Source organism: Pseudorca crassidens, chromosome 15 (assembly GCF_039906515.1).
Source record: "Pseudorca crassidens isolate mPseCra1 chromosome 15, mPseCra1.hap1, whole genome shotgun sequence".
Classification (NCBI taxonomy): domain Eukaryota; kingdom Metazoa; phylum Chordata; class Mammalia; order Artiodactyla; family Delphinidae; genus Pseudorca; species Pseudorca crassidens.
In genome coordinates this window covers 83,965,276-83,982,132 of record NC_090310.1, presented here as the reverse complement: position 1 = coordinate 83,982,132, position 16,857 = coordinate 83,965,276, and the positions used below count along the sequence as shown (strand labels likewise).

Sequence of the window (16,857 nt, the reverse complement as noted above, 5' to 3'; positions counted from 1 at the left end):
AAGTGAAGCTGTGATGAGACCCAGGCACCCAGCAAGCTGCCCCCACCCTAGGGCTGGACTGACCACTTCAACGTCCCCCTCATGGCTTCCCCCAGCCTGGTATTTCCCCAGAGCCCACCATGGTGCTCTGAATAAGAATAAATATTCTTGTTTATTTCCAGCATGCGGACATGTCACCCAGTTGTGCACGTATGTCGATATTTTCTTAAGGGTTTTTGTTTTTTTTTTTAAACTGAAAATGTAAGCTCTCTCCTTCCACATTTATCCCCCCAGTCTCCACCCCGCAGGCGCTCCTTTAGGACAAACATACTTGCTTCTCCCCTCCCTCTGAGTTCCTCTTCGATGGGTCAATTTCAGCATCTCTAAACCTACCCTCAGGCACTTGGATCCTGAAATTGCACTAGCGTGAAGCCAGGAAATGGGATTTTTCCAAGCTCACCTCATCCCAGCTTCTCCATAACTTGCCAGGGTGGGTCCTTGCAATATCCCGTGCTCCTGATGAGGCCAAGAAAGGTGGGAAAGGTGTTTCTGGGCTAATGGGTGGCAGAGCCTCGTGGATCCACCCAGACCTGGGTACTTGGGTGGGGTGACCTGGAGAGGTGGGCTCCCCCATGGGCAGGACTCATGGGCTAGTATACTTTTTTAAAGGGCATTGAGGAGACCACCATAGGTCAGTAAATTTTATTGTTTATTTATTTATTGGGGTGCAGGATCTTAGTTCCCCGACCAGGGATCAAACCCATACCCCTGCAATGGTAGTGCAGAGTCTTAACCAATGGCGCCAGGGAAGTCCCTGGTTAGTAATTTTTAACTTGCCAACAAAGAACGTTTTGCAAGTTACTTTCTGCGGTCAACGTCGTCTCATCAGAGGAAGAACTCTTTAATATCAACAAAATGGAAAGCAGACTATCTCTGCAGAAAGTTCACACATCTCCCTGTTGGTCTCATTTCACAGTGGCCTGACGGAAAGGTCATCCCAGACCAGAAGCAGTCCCTAGCCCTGAGAGGGACAGTCACTGGACACGTTCATTTCTCTGAGCCTCAGTTCTGTCATCTGCAAAATGGAGATAAAAATAACCGCCGCCCAGGGCTGTTCTGCAAGCTGGCAGACTCATCCCTAACAGCGCCCTGCACCTTGCGCTGTGCTGCCCGCGGGAAACGGCTGGAAGGCTGTAGAAAGGAGCTGCAGGCAGCTCTTCACACAGGGCTCGGCTCAGAGCCAGGCTCGTCAGTGGCCGCTACCCTGGCTGGGGCTGCAGCGTCGTGGGTGTCACTATTACTGCTGGAGTTGTTGTTGCTGCCTTCATATCCTCCCCCCGAGCCCCGTCCTATCTTCTGATTCCAAATCTGAGTCCTTCCATTAATCAGATCCCGTGTCCGTAAAATGGGGACCCTACGGAGGCCCACGTCGCAGGATCCTTGTAAGGATCTTGTGAAATAATGCAGGTAGAGACCTGAGAACGGTGCTTAGCACGTGGCAGGAACTCAGACTGAATTCACTGTCATTATTGCTGTGGCTGTAAGCCAGCCCGCCCAACTGCGGACCCCATGCTCTTTCCACGACGCCATCTGCCCTTCTCTCTCCCTCCCTCCCGAGTCCATTTGACTAAAGATGTCGGGACCCACAGGCCAGAGTGCCAGGCTGTCCTTGGCCGTGAACGCAGGAGCACTGAGGGGCCCTGCAGGCAGGCGCAGTGTGGCTTCTACACTGACCTGCCCCAGAAGGAACCAGACCCTCCAGGAAAAGGAAGCCTGGGCCACCTGTCCTTGCAGAACCCAAAACAGTCCCCCAAATGTCAAACCAAGAAAGCAGTTTGGCTGTTGGATGGCTCCTGAACTAACAGGTGAGGCTGGTCCTGCCGGAGGGGCCCACGCGGCCCTGCTGACTTCGGATAGGTGTTTCCCATCCCCCCAGTCAGGCTGCCTCGGTCACTTCGAACCCTGATACCTCACAAAAGCAGTCAAAGCACACGGCCCCCTAAACGGGGCACCTGATGACCCACCCCACAGGAGAACGCAGCAGGCTCGGACATCTCCGAAGCCAGTTTGCCTCCTGGGGAGAAGGCCCGAGTTCATCTGACACATGTTCATTCAGCAGCTCTGCTGGGCTTTCTCTGTGCCGGGCAGGAAGCTGGGGTCGTGCAGCAAACAAGCCAGACGGGCCCCTGTCTTCGCAGCGCTTATAGTTGGTGAGGCAAAGACATGAACAGCAAACAAACACACACATTCGTACTCAAGGGTTCTTGCTAGGGGCCCAAGGGAAAGAAACAGGGCGATGGGGTAGGACACAGCAGGAGGCCAGGGGGAGGCTTCCAAGAGGAGGTGACACTTGAGCTGAGCCCTGAACGACAAGATGGAACTGGCCGTGAGAAGACCATTCTCAGCAGAGGGCACAGCAAGAGCAAAGGCCCTGGGCTGGGGTGGGTCGGGAGGTGTCATGTCCAAGGTCATGCAGCTTTGGATAAGGAGCAAGAAGCAGTGGGAGGAAACCAGGCAGGGCAGGTGACGGGGCAGGTCACGGGCAGCTTGAGTGCCACAGGCAGGGATGTGAAAATACAAGAGGAAGCGTCCAAAGATTGCAGCTGCCCCTGCCAGGTGGCTCTCCTCAGCCAGCGCTCCTAAGGCCCTGGCTGGCAGGAGGCCTCATCTGTCTCAGAGATTCAGCCTGAGGTGGGAGAAATGTGATCTTCTCATCCAGGGGCAACACGTTTGGAATCGGATTGCTTTGTCAGCCTTTGGGTGAGGAGAAAAGGGGTAAGAGTTGAAATCTGGTCCAGGATGGGCATTTGTGGTTTTGCCTGTTTCCCTGACAACATCTGCTCCCAGAGGCACGAGCAGAGTCAGGGGACTCAGGTGTCCTTTCTGATCGCTGGGCCACAGGCTGCATGAGGTCAGAGACTGCGTCTGTTCTGCTCCAAACCAAATCAGCAGGGGCCTGAACGTGGATGAGCACATGAGATGAAGGAACAGGGAAATTCTGGTAGGTGTTTTGGCTGTACCTGAGATCTTCGAAGCAAACTTACAGAGGCTTTCCTAGGGAGCCATCAACGCGCCGCGGATTCAAGAACACCTTTTCCAGGAAAGGGAGCCCTGAATGATACATGCCTATCCACTGCAACTTATGTTCCGTTTCAGAAACCGAGGACTGGACCTCCTGGAGAACAGGGTGATACCGGGTTGAATGGCAGCCCCAAAATTCGTGTTCACCTGGAGTCTCAGAATGTGACCATATTTGGCAATAAGGCTGTTTCAGATCTCATGAGCTAAGATGAGGTCCCACTAGACTAGGGTGGGCCCTAAATCCAACGACTGGTGTCCTTATAAGAAGGACAGAAGAGATTGGCGTGGCATCTATAAACCAAGGATGCCAAGGGTTGCCGGCAGCCACCAGCAGCTGGAAGAGAGGCCCCTCAGAGCCCCTAGGAGGATCCAACACTACCGACACCCTGATTTCGGACTCCTGGCCTCCAAAACCGTGAGAAAATAAATTTCGGTTGTTTGCAGCCCCAAAAAGACAAGGACCCTTTGGCAGCTCCCTTACCGTGGCCCACAGCGGCTGATGACTGGGGAGCCATGTGGTCCAGACATTGGAGAAACAGCATTCCAGACCTTCCACATTCAGTTCCTGGGGCTGCCCAAACCAATTATCACAAACTTGGTAGCTTCAAACAACAGAAATTCTTACTCGCACAGTTCTGGAGGCCAGAAGTCTGCAATCAGTATCACGGGGCCGAAATCAAAGTGTCTCAGGGCCATGCTCCCTCCAGAGCCTCCCGGCGAATGCATTCCTGCCTCTTCCAGCGTCTGGTGGCTGTCTCTGTGCCATGGCTTGTGTCCGAATCACTCCGATCTCTGCCTCTGAGGTCACATACCTTCTCTGTGTGTATCAACTCTCCCTCTGCCTCTTGTGATACCTGTGATTGCCTTGGGCCCACCTGAATAACCCCGGCTAACGGCCCCATCTCAAGATCCTTAATTTCATCACGTCTGCAAAAAGTGGATGGTCAAGTGACATGATTTTCAACAAGGTGCATGGCTGGCTCTCCTAATCAAATGACCGTCCTGGAATCCCCCCCAGTCACATTCTAGAACAGATCTGTGAGAGGCCCTGCCTCAAAGGCCCAGAAAAGGAAGTGATGCGCAGGGTCTGGCAAAGGTCCCCTCGGAATAAAGGTCACTTCCATTTTCCATCAGTAGACCCGACAGGCAGGCTGTGGTGATGCTCTCAGGCCAGGCTGCACAAGCGGGGAGTGGGGAAAATGAGGCAAGCTAGGCCTGAGGTCCTCACCCCCAGGACACAGCACCTGCTCAGCTCTCACCCCGTGTGGTCTGATCGTTTGGTTTATCAGGAACAGCCAGAAATTCAGATTTGTGAAGGTGAAATTTCCTCATTAAGTAAGCAACTAATTTAAAAAATTTAAAGTGCTCTGTAGATCAAGCAAGACACATCCAGTGGGTGGCCAGTTCCCAATGCCTGCTGTTGACTGGGGTCTATCAGAACCCAGCCAGCGTTTAGGAAGGTCTTCTCTGGAGCAGTATGGGAGGAGTGTCCACAGCTGAGGCTCTGGGGACAGATGGACTCGGGTCCAAATCCATCCTTCACCAGCTGTGGAACCACAGGCAAGCTACAACTTCCGAGCCTCAGTTTTCCTATCCGTAAAATGGGGTGATAAAATCAACCTGCCCGGAATGGGGACTGACATGTACACACTACTATATATAAAATAGATAACTAATAAGGAACTACTATATAGCACAGGAAACTCTACTCAGTACTCTGTAATGGCCTATATGGGGAAAGAGTCTAAAAATAGAGTTGATATATGTATATGTATAACTGATTCACTTTGCTGTACAGCAGAAACTAACACAACATTGTAAGTCAACTACACTCCAATAAAAATTTTTTTAATTTAAAATATAAAAATTAAAAAAAATAAAATCAACCTCCCTGGGAAGTTCACATTGAGATGCTCCAGGCCCCCAGCACAGGGCCTCCCATAGTGAATGTGCTATAAGGACTGGGCGTTATTATTATTGTTGTGTTTCTGAGATGCATCCTTTTGCATATTTTAATCATTCATACATTTGGCTGCAACCTACAATCACTGTGTACATTTAACATCTGTTCTGCCCCCTCTTCTCTCTTCCAAAGATGTTCTTAAATAGATTGTGTGACTTTAAAAAGATCGGATACCTTCCTGCTCAAGGTGTGGAAACGAAGTGCACGATGATCACGTCGGGAGAGATCAAAGACTCGAGACCCAGCTGGGGAGAGAAGTGTCCAGGAGGAAGCTGCGGCTCTCCCTGCTCTGCGGTCTGTCCTGTTCAGAGTTTCATCACTCACTTAGATGAAGTCCATGCTTGTGAAATTTGCAAGTGACCCCAAGGGGGAGGGGGAGCTCCAGGGCTGGTGTGTGAAAGTCCAGGGTTCGCCAGCGGTCAGGAAGGAACAGCAAGTGTGAGTCGCGGCACTCGGCTTCCTTAGGTCAGTTCCAAGGGTCAAGAGTGACATCACCAGCATAGCTGCAATGAAAACAGTGGCGATGGTGAGTGTCGGCGAGGCTGTGGAACACCAGCAAGGCTCACGTGACTGCTGGCAGCAGTGCACGCTGGTACCACCGCCTCTGGAGACTCTGGAAATATCCGCTAAAGCCAAACACAGGCCGACCTCTGCCTCAAAGCCCCACCCCTGGCAGTGACCCCAGGATAACGAGTGCACATGCACGGCGAGCACGCCGAGATGGTTCCAGAATGCCCGCGGCAGCCCTGCCTGCGACGGCCAACAGCTGCAAACAACCAAAATGAACCGGAGGACCCACAGGAGAATCACGGTGCGCCAGGACTGCTGCAGAGCAACGCAAAGGAGCAAACCACGGGTAGAGCGACGAGGATGAGGCTCCCAGAGTTAACAGTGAGTGAAGAGGCCAGACACAAACAGCACGTACTGTAGGATCCTGTTTATATAACGTTCAAGAACAGGAGAAGCGAATCCGCGGTGAAACAAGGTAGAATGATGGCTACCTGCAACTGGGTGTGGTGGGTAGTAACCGGGAAGGGACTGGAGGGAACTTTCTAGACTGGTGGGTGGTGGTTACATAGGTGTATACAACATAAAACGTCATCCAGCTATAGATTTTGGATCTGTGCACTTTACTCTAGATATATGTTCACAAAGACAGACAAAAAGTCGAGTGCGGAGAGCGCCAGCGGCTGTAGGGCAGGTGGCAGGGTAGGATCTGTGAACCAGGACTCCCGAGGAGGTGTAGACCATGCCAGCCGGTGCCTTTCCCTGGGCCCAGCTGGAAACCCTCCTCATTCCGTCCTGGTCCAGGCAGACCTCTTCCAGCAACATGCGGATCTGGAGGACATTACAGGGCCAAAGACCACCCATGGGAGCAGGGCCCATCCATGGGGTGTGACATGGGCAGTCACATGGGACTCTGCCCTCAGAAGGGGCTCTGAACTCTGCTGTCACCACCTCGACATTCTTACTAATTTTTGAACCAGGAGCCCTACATTTTTAGCTTGCACTGGGCTCCACAAATTATGCAGCCGGTCTTGAATGGGAAGCCGTGATGTGTAGCTGGGTCCTCAATTTCTGAAGGGCTATTCTATGGAAACAGAAGCACATTTTTGGTGGCAAGAGCATGAAGTTATGGAAGTTATAGAGCAACTGGACCTCAGCTTGATGTAAGGAAGAACTTCCTGCCGGTGACAGTGCCTCCCAAAGAAAGATCAGCAGCCCGTTTGATGAGTGCCTGCTGTGTGACAAGCATCTTCCCTGCATCATCTAACGCTTCACAATAACCCTGAGAGGAGGGACGATTGTTATCCCCATTCTGCAGAGGAGGAAATGGAAGCAAGTTTTTATGGTCGAGCGTCACTCAGCTGCTTAGCAGTAAAGCTGGGATTTGAACCCAGGTTTAAATGAGTCAGAGTTGGCATCCACCACCAGAGTTTTCAGATATTCCAGTGAGGGCTGCACGTCACATCAGGGGCCAGTGGAGGGGCTTTCAGCTTTGGGAGGTGCAGGACTCCAGGGCTCAAGGTGGAGATTCTGGGATTTTAAATGCAGACAGGGGGCAAGGTAAAGAATGCCAGAGCCTCACCTGAGTGCCACCCCTGAGGAGGCTGGTCTTCAGGTGCCTGGCCCCACCTGGGGGCTTCCTTCATGGTTAAACCAGGGGACAGAGACACTCAGGCGCTGGCAGGGACCCTTGAGTAAAGGTAGGCATGTGTGATACAACAGGGAGGGGTGGGGACTGTGGCGACTTATGCTAAAAAGCTTAGAAAAATTGCAAACATTAGGCAGGCAGAACCTAAAACACTTCCGCAGGCTGCCCACAGGTCACCAGTTAGTGGTTGCTGGTTTAGACTGCCAGCCCCATGAGGGCAGGGATGGATCTGTCATGCCCATCAATGTACCGCTGACCCAGCCCAGCACAGGGCCTGGCGCGCCCCAGTGGCAGCCTCTCTGTTCACCCCTCTTTGACCTCTGCTACCCAGCAGAGCTGGGCAATGTGGTGGGTGGCAGGACTCCAGCTCACCTGGCTGTGCCACACCCACCTGATTCCTCCCTTTTCTCTGAATTCCCAGGAGCACAGGGCTGATTTACGAGAATTTTCTTAGAAAAGAAAAACAAGTACTGGATAAATATTGGGATAAGGCAGTGGTTAAGACCAAGTCCTCTTGAATCTAACCCCACCGCCGCCTCCTAGCTACAGGATCTTGGAAAAGTTACCTGGCCTCCCTCTGCCTCGGTTTCCACATCTGTGAAATGGGAATAATAATGGTACTTAACCTGCTTGTTGTAACTCTTAAATTAGGGAAAACTTGAATCTTGTGACTATTAAATGAGGTAATACATGGCAAGTGCCCAGAGCGCCTTGCACACGATAGGCGTTTAATCAATACTAGCTATTGTTCTTTATTGCACAGCTACCATTTATCAAATCTACTACCTGGCAAGCCCTGCGCTAAAAATCGGTCTTTGAAATAATTATTCCACAAGTACATGTTGAACATGAACTATGGGGCAGACCCTTCACAAGGCACACGGTATCCCCGTCACTTACTCCCCTGGGAAGCTCACATCTTGGGAGAGGTACTGAGTTAGCGCTAGAGAGCACAGCAGGGTGGAGGTAACGGTAGGACACTTGCTGGTCGTTACACAGGAGCGTGGATTCTCAGGGTATCTCTCCTGGGTTCTACCTTATCCCACCAGGCCCTGCTTGGCACACAGTAGAGGCTAGCAAACATCTGTCCCATGAACGAATGCCACTGGATACTCACAAGACCCTATACGGTACCTGCTGATACAAACAGGTGCGGTGAGGCTGATCACCTGGCCCAGGACGCAGGAGGCGTGGAGGATGGCACCCACGCACACCCTCCAGGGCAGAGGACTCTCTCCCCAAAGGCGCCACCGCCACTGCCGCCCCGCCCTTCCGCCACCATGTGGATTTAAAACCCACGCTGCCGCCGGGCTCCTGCCCCTCTTCTGCCATTGGGCGAAGACGCCCGCACTTGTGTCCAATCGAATGGCTGCTCCCAGAATGCAAACTTGGGATTGGCTCGTCCGCTGTGTCATTTTGGGCTGCTTCTGACGTCAGTGGTGTCTGGCACCCCCGCCTCTTCCGCGTCTTGACTGGAGTTAAAGGAGCCGCAGGGGAGAAGACGCGCGAGTTGCTTCAGAGACACCTTTAAGTAGCCTTTAATTTTTTTTTTTTTAATTAACGTTCATTGTAAAAGCTACAACAAACAGTGTAAGAGAAATATAAGTTTCATTTAATCCATTACACAAAACTAACCACTGTTAACATTTTGGCAGTTATCATTTCATTTTTTTTTTCTAATAATATAATTTTATTTGTACAAAATTCGGATCGGTTCTGAAGCCTATTTTAAAATTTACTTCATGAAGGACTTCTCTCTGTATCGTCAAATAATCTTTGAAAACATGTTTTTAAACAGTTGCATTATCTTTGATCTTTATTCAAGCAATCCCCTATATTTTTCTTAATTTCATTGAATTTTGCTTTTCCAAATGAAAATAAATATCCTTGTCCTTAAAAATCAGTTCTCTGATTATTTCCTTAAAATATGTTGTAGAAATGGAACCAGAGGGTGAGGACACTCGTCCTTTAAGGCACATTGCAAAATTGTCTTGCATTCATTCATTCAGCAGGTACATACTGAGCAATTATACCTGCCAGTCGCTGCTCGGAGCTGTGGATACAGCAAAGAACGAGACGTGTAGCCCACGGCTCTTTCAAAAATGCTGCGCCAGTTTCATCACCTCTGAAGCCAGCTCTGTGTTCCCAAACCCCTTATCTGAGCCCAGGGCTCTCTGTGCAGAGAGGAAGAGGTTGTACCTCCAGCTCTGGCACAGGGACTGCAGACAGAAGGCATAGAGCATATGCTGGGTGCCACACCCCTGGGGGGAGGGGGACTGTTGGGGTACCATGATGCCCCATTCCTCTGGACTCCAACAGTTCCTGTCTGGCATTCTGGAGGCCCTGGGGACATCTGAGCATCTGTTCCTGGGACCAAACACGGGACACGCAGGGCACAGTCCAGCAAGAGACACTGAAAGAAGCAACTCACAAATTTATTTGAAAATTACAATTTGGGCTAACTTCTCCAAAGGGAAGGAGGGGATTTCTAGGGTTCATTTGTGTTTTGTATGGAACAGGGAGCTCCTGCAGCACAGAGCATGCAGTAATAACAATAATGAAATTTTTTCAAGAGCTTCTTCCTAGCCAGGCCCTATGCTACCTGCCTTACAGGAGTTTTCTTATTTAATCCTCCCAATAGCACTCTAAGTTCCTTGATGATCTCCATTTTAAAGATGATGAAACTGAGGCCTGGAGTCATTAAGTAACTTTCCCAATCAAGGCCATGCAGTTAGAAGTGGTGGCCTATACTTGTGTGACCCCAGGTTTTGGCATGCAGAATTCAGCGTTTGGGAAATGAATCACTGAATGACTGAGCCCCCAGAGAGTAAACTCTACAAAGGCAGAGCCTGGCTTGCCACGGCTGCAGTGTGGAACAGTCTCTGTGTGCCAGGTATGGTGCCCGTTGGTGGCCCAACCCAGCCAGGCGGACGCAGCCCTCCCTGCACCCTCTGCGACTAGCCTGGCCTGTACCCTCATACCCACCTCCTTCTTCACCAGCCCCCCTAATCCCAGCAGCAGAGTGCCACTGCCCAGCCTGGCACAAGTGCCTTTTATGCCACCAAGTATCACAGGTTTACATTATTACTCACTTCTGACAACAGTAAAATGTATCGTTCATGAGAACAGAGACACAGAACATTTCTGCCCCAGTATTTCTGGTCCATGAAATCAGCTTCAATGACAAACAGTTCTTTCTGGACATGTTTTAGACATGAGCTGAACATCTGGAATCTTCCAAACCCCTCTCAGGCTCAGCCTGTGGCAGGAAAGTCTGTATCCTAAGCTACATAAGGTAACCAAAGACCCCGCAGGGCCTGCGCCGGGAGTCAGGAGCAGGGTGCTGGCTCAGCTTGGCCCTTCTCCAGCAGCTTGACCTTGGCCAAGTCATGTCCCTGCCTGGGCCTCAGTTTACCCATCTGTCAGAAGACAGGATTTAGCTGAAATGTTTCCTTCCGTCCTTTCCTTCGGTCCACCCCTCATCTCCCTGCCTTGGTCTCAAAGCCCTGTCTTCTCTGTAGAAACCAGTTCCCTGATGGAAATGAGAAACTACACAGGAGAGAAGGAGGTGACTCCCCGGTGGCATCTGTGACCAGTTTAGCAGGGCTCCTTTGCTGGTCGCTGGAGAGCTCAACCATGTGACATCCGTCCAGGAGCTAAGCTCCTGCATCAGCACCTAAACACGCACAACACAACCAGCAAAACACACACACACACCCCTCCCCACAGCACGAGTGTGTCTCAGGATACAGCCCACACACGTGCAACACATATATGCACACACACACACACACACACACACTCCTCGCATCTTTATGGTTACGACTTCTGGATCTGGTTCTGGTACGAGGCAAGCACTTGTTCTTGGTAGGCACTGCCCAGGTCTCTGGCTTCTGGACACTTAGAAGCTGGTCATTAGGAGAGCACATAGAGACCGGAAGCGGAGCGAGTGAGCCAGCCAGGAAGACAGGACTGTCGGCCAGGCAGGAAGGTGGCCCCAAGTGTGGCTTATCTGTGTACGTGTGCGAGTGCCACTCATTTACTCCATGGAGGTTTGCCAAGTGCCCGCTGCATGCCAGGCCCTGCTCAGTGCACTCGCCAGGGGTGCATGAGGGACAAGCCAGACTGTCCTGCCCCCGTGGGGTTACCACTCAAGTGGAGACAGACGGTGAACACGCAGACACGTGTCTGCTGCTGCTGGTCACTGTGTTGAGGCCTTGAAACGCTCTCCCCTCCCCACCCCATGAAATCCTGTTCCTGCCCCGCTGAGGAGTAGAGGAGATGTGGCTTCCACGAGGTGAGGCAGCCTGCCGGGGTCATCTACGGGGCGCCCGGAGGTGCCCCTGCAGAGGTCAGCTGCTCTTGGTCTTCGAAGGCGAGGTTTTACAGACAGAAATCACCAAGCAGTGGGGCAAATGGTGGAGCTGGGGAAGCCTCTGTGGAGCGCAGGACCAGCGGGAAAGGCAAGGCGGACCTAGGCAGAGACAGCGAGGATGGCGCAGGGGAGCAGAAACACCGTTTGCTGAGGTCAGCCCACGGGCTCTGGGGCTCTGCCTTCACAGCCTGCTCCACCTCGTTCATGGGCTCCAGACCCTCAGCGGCCCCATCCGTCCAATGGAAATGCTTCACAGGGCTGACGTGGGGATCCAGTGAGCTGAGCCCTGGCTCCCTATAGGATCCCGATGCACAGTTGTTGAATGATGAAATGTACAAATACGAAGAGGCTAGAACAGGGCCTGGCACACAGGCAGTGTCCGATAAACATTAGCTCTTACTAGTGCTTAAAAGCAAAACAAGACAAGAATAATAATAAAAACACAAAGTCCAAAGATGCTGACTTGGGAAGATCGATAGGCCCATGAAAGCACCAGTAGCACTGGGGGCTGGAGGAGCTGAGGGAAAAAGTGACTCAGCGGAAGGGGTTTCCAAAAGTGGCGAGGCGGGAGAAGAAGTGGTTAAACCACTTCAGGCCACCAGAGACTGTTTCTGAAAAGGCAGCTCTGTCCCGCAGGCCTGGGGATGGCATGAGGTGAGGGGGCAGGGCTGGACCTCACAGGCCGGGGTCTGCTTTGTCCCCACTGGCCGCTGTCAAAGCAGGCCCCAGCGAGCACAGTCAGGACACGGCCGGCCACCCTCGACCACGACCCAAACCCACGCTTGTTTCCCTGGTCCCTGCAGGGCCGCCGACGAGGGCCTGGCACCTAAGTGGGACCGTCTGCAGGACTCGCAGGGCCCATTGTTCAAAAACTATTAATTATGAAGAACTTCAAGGTGGTGACAATAGAACCTCAAACCAAGCAAGGGGCCCTTCGGAGCCCGGGGCCTTGGCATCTGCCTGGGCTGCACACCCGTGAAGCCGGCCAACAGTGCAGCCCAGACGGCAGGTACTGGCAGGGGCGAGGCCTCCTTACGGGGCTGGACCTCAACGTTTCTATCTAAAGATCCCCCTGTGGGAGATCCAACCCCTGCTAGGGGCAGACAGCCGCATGTGCTGTCTGGAGGCCCAGAAAGGCGTGTGCCAACGGTCGTCTGGGGACACACACCCATTTCACAATCCCACGACCTGTAGCCGGGTTGGGAAATGTATTCCAAGTCCCAGATTTCCTTTAGTTCCTCTTCCACCAAGGGCTCTGGCCTGGCCATGTGCTGCCCCCAGCCTGGGGCTCCCTCCCTGCTGTCCCACCTCCCCAGAGGGGCCACCTGACCCCTTGGGCTCCAGCTGCATCCAGGCCGGGTTCCTTTGTTTCTTTCCAACTCTTGTCCCTCTGAAACCATCGCTTGGACTTACATGTTTACGCATCTGCTGTCTGTCTCACCCGCAAGAATCCGAGCCCCAGGAGGGCCGTAGGAAGGTGCTCGGTACACATGAGTTGAATGAAACACCACCTCCTCGGAGTGGGCTGCCCCGATCGGCAGCCCAACCTCTAGCCCATCATTACCGTGTCTGAAGTAACCGAGTTTAGCTACGGGTTTTCGGGCCTGTCTCTAGTCTCTCCTGACTCCCACGATGTCACAGGAGGGTAGGGAGTTTGTTTTGGTGGCTGCCCTGTGTCTAGTACCCAGCAGAGAGCCTGGCACTGAATAGAGGCACAACATTTACTGAGCGAAGGAAGGAAATGTCTTTCCCTGACTTTCGGTCTCCTTCCCACGGACTCAGGCTGGCCCAGCAGAGGTGGGCCACCTCCCAGTACCCACACTGCCAACAGAGTGAGCTCTCCCATCTCAGTCCACATCACCTCTTCCCGTGCCCAGCCTGAGAGCGCACTCTGTCCCCCGATCACTGAGCTCCCGGCACCACATAGGGTCATGCCTGGCACACAAAGGGTTGCCAGATTTAGCAAATAAAAACACAAGACATCAAGTTAAAATTAAATTTCAGGTAAGCAGCACATAAATTTCCAGTATAAGTATGTCTCAAATCCTGCACAAGATACACTTATGCTAAAAATTGTTCATGGTTTATCTGACATTCACATTCATCTGGCAGCCCTAGGCACACGTGAAGCCTCCCATGAGTGTGGGTAGTCAAGTGTATGCTTCTTCCAAAGCATCTTTGTCCTTTCCTGCTACCCACTCAGCCAGGGGCCCTGTCATTGTGGGAAGGCTTTCCAACTGTCAATATTCTCGTCTGCAAAAGTGAAAACAACATAAGGCCAGAGCCTCCCCGGCCGGGGTTCCATGAGGATTAAATAGCAAAACTGCTAATATATATTCAGCCCTCTTCTTATGCCCTTCCAAGGCACTGCCCCCCTCACCCCCTCACAATCACCCCAGGCAAAGCCACCTTTAGCATCCCCACTTTGAAGAGGACGAAACTGAGGTCAGAGAAGTGAAGATACTCAGCAAGGTCACATGATTGTGTCCCACTCGTCCTTGGAGGTGCCGTTGCCACCGCCATACTGAGACCCTGCATTAGGCCTCCAGGCAGAACTAGCTTTGGAGCCAGGACGGAGACCACTAACTAGTCCCAGGTGTCACCATCAAAACAGTGGGGTCACATTATAGGTGCTCATTAAATGTGACCAGTGCCGTTGCTCCAGACAGATGAACCAGAGGTCAGTGTAGTGGGTTTGTTTTTAATCCACTGAATTAACTGGTTATTTTTGCCTGGTGGCAGTTTAACCTGAATTGTGTAAAATGTTGCCTCATTTCCAAGACAGTCAACGGTGTGTGATTCTTGCTGCCAGACAGGCCAGATCGGCTGCAAGAGAATTCAGGAGCGCAGGGGCTGCCCCTGGCCTCACTGAATTCCTGGCACTCAGGGCTAGCTAGAGCTCAGTGAAAGTCTGTTGATTGAATGAATGAAGGAATGGCTGAAATGAGGGGCAAGGCTGGTGGTCTCCTTTGGGGAATGAGTGGGATTCAAGGTCATCCCCAGGCCCTGATAACAATTTCAGGGACTCCCCAAGGCGTGTTCCTGACTCTCCAGCTTTTTCTCCAAACTGCTGAGGTCAAATTGCAGCCAGACCTCCCCTGTTCCTTCCTTGGACCTGCTGGTGAGATCGACCCCTCCAGCCCATCGACTGTCCAGCCCATGGCAGGGGCGCCCTCCACCGTAGGCCCTGAGCGCTTCCCCCCTTCCTGGCCCCTGGGCTTGGCTCCCTCACCAGTCAATCACTCCTGAGCTTGAACCCTCTAGAAAAAGTTTCTGGGTCTGCCCTCCTAAGAAAGCAAGAGGCATCACTGTGCCCCCTTGGGGAAGAGACCTCACCACTTTTGGGGCTGCCATTCAGTGAGTTTTACAAGATACAGCTCTGGTTCCAGTCTATTAAAAGGAAATGCCAGTAACTTTTAACACCTACCCCTCCCAAATGCAAGAGTATTCTCCGCTCATTAGGAAAACTCCAGGCATTACAGGGATCTGTGGGTATTTAAAGAACTAAAAATATTTGGGCGGGGGCCAGGGTGGGGAGCTGACCTGGGTTCAGCTTAGACTCCTCCATTGTGTGACCCTAAGCAAGTGACCCCCTGGCCATTTTCCGTGTCTGTAAAATGGGGATAATAATATTCCTGCCCCTCAGAGTAGGCGTCAGATTGCGTTCATGTTGATAAGTTTCTGGCGCATGGTAAATAAGTACTTGTTAAATAAATGGAGATTTCGGGCAGGGTCTAGGAGAGGACACACCGAATTGCTGAGAGGATGTGGAGATGGGCCAGGGAGGGGGGCCTCTTACGTAATATTTTAATATCTTTTTAATTCCAGGAGAATGTGTTCTTGCAGCACTTCTGTAATTAAAACTTGAAATAAAAGTACACCCCCGCACTTCCTCCCCCGTCTTTAGAACTCCCGAGCTGTGCCCCTTCCCCGCCACCCCGCCCCAAGCCGGTGGCCCCTCGGGCAGCAGACGTTGGGTGTGGATTTGCTCCGGGCCCCGCCGGCTGGGAAGTTACGAGTCCCGGACACGTATTTACATGACAAGGGCTCCCGGGCGTTTCTCGGAGCTGTCCGGGGCGTGCCTACGCGAGTTCCAGTTTTCCCCAGTCTACCTCCTCTCGGTCGGGTTAAAGTGCGCGGGGGGCGCAGTGGGCTTGGGGCCTCTTGGGGCTGCAGATCTGGAGTCGGGGAGCTTACTGCGAAATCAGGTAATGGGTAACCTGGAGGGCTCCCCCCTTCCCTTAATTTCCCCTGCCCCGAGTCCCAGGGACATCGTGCTTCTCTGGGGGGGTGGGGGACAAGCTTCCCCCCGAGAGCCTCGGTCAAGGACCCCGGGGACCGGGTTGGGAGGAACGCACCCGCGATGGCTGGGACACAATCCCGCTGCCCCGGGCCTGGTCTGTGCCAGGCAGAGCTTCCTAACGGACCCCCGTAGGGGAGGGGACGCTGCGCCCTTCCTCCGCCGCGCGGGTCCTGGGTCTACGCGGGCCGCCTTGCTCTGGCCCTTTAAGAGCCCGCCCCCTTCCCCGTCACCCCGCCCCGCGGCCCGGGGAAGGGGTGCGGGGGAACCTCGGCGGGGATTGGCGCAGCGCGCGCCCCCTCCCCGGCCCCCGCGCGGTGGGAACCGGCAGCCCCGTCTAGCGCTGACGTCAGACCGTCTGCCTGCCTCCGACCGCGGTCTCGGAGCGAAACCCGATCTCCTTGGACTTGAATGAGGAGGAGGCGGCGGCGGCGGCGGCGGAGGCGCTCGGCTGGGGGAAGCCAGCAGCGGAGGCTCAGCCCCGGCGGCAGCGCGCGCCCCGGCTGCCAGCCCATTTCCCGGACGCCACCCGCGGGCACTGCCGACGCCCCCGGGGCTGCGGAGGGGCAGCCGGGGGGCGCAGGGGAGCGCGGCCCCGAGCACTGAGTCCCGCGGCGCCCCGGGAACTTGGCGGCGCCCCGAGCCCGGCGAGCCGGGGCGCGCCTTCCCCGCCGCGCGCCTCCTGCATGCGGGGCCCGAGCGCCGGGCGCCGGCCGGAGCCCCCCCCGGCCGCCCCCGAGCCCTCTGCGCCCCGCGCCGCGCCGCCGCGCCGTCCATGCACCGCTTGATGGGGGTCAACAGCACCGCCGCCGCCGCCGCCGCCGGGCAGCCCAATGTCTCCTGCACGTGCAACTGCAAACGCTCTTTGTTCCAGAGCATGGAGATCAGTGAGTGACCCCGCGCCCCCCTCCCCGGAGGCCCCGTCAGGCTCGGACCCCGAGTCGAGGCGCAAATGCGGGCGGGGGCCTGGGCCGTGCGCGCCCCCTCGGGCCGTGCGCCCCGCG

The 16,857-nt window shown here is 53.9% G+C and overlaps 1 protein-coding gene and 1 long non-coding RNA gene across 3 annotated transcripts in view; one reads left to right on the top strand and one right to left on the bottom strand.

Moving 5' to 3' along the window:
- Window positions 1-4,882: 4,882 nt before the first annotated feature.
- Window positions 4,883-8,475, bottom strand: LOC137206512 (uncharacterized). The gene is made up of 2 exons (XR_010934675.1): window positions 8,313-8,475; window positions 4,883-5,526 (listed from the first exon to the last, which is right to left on the bottom strand). It is a non-coding gene; the product is annotated as an uncharacterized lncRNA (long non-coding RNA).
- A 7,153-nt stretch (window positions 8,476-15,628) lies between these two features.
- PMEPA1 (prostate transmembrane protein, androgen induced 1) overlaps window positions 15,629-16,857 on the top strand; it is a 58,615-nt gene continuing 57,386 nt past the window's right edge. Inside the window, exon 1 of one of the 2 annotated variants that reach the window (XM_067708592.1) lies at window positions 15,629-15,761. Coding sequence is in view for 1 of the 2 variants with exons in the window: in XM_067708591.1 (XP_067564692.1) it covers window positions 16,629-16,740 (112 nt within the window). In the remaining variant the exon portion in view is untranslated. Of the gene's footprint in view, window positions 15,762-16,586; window positions 16,741-16,857 lie in introns of those variants that run through there. The other variant, XM_067708591.1, reaches the window with a different exon arrangement.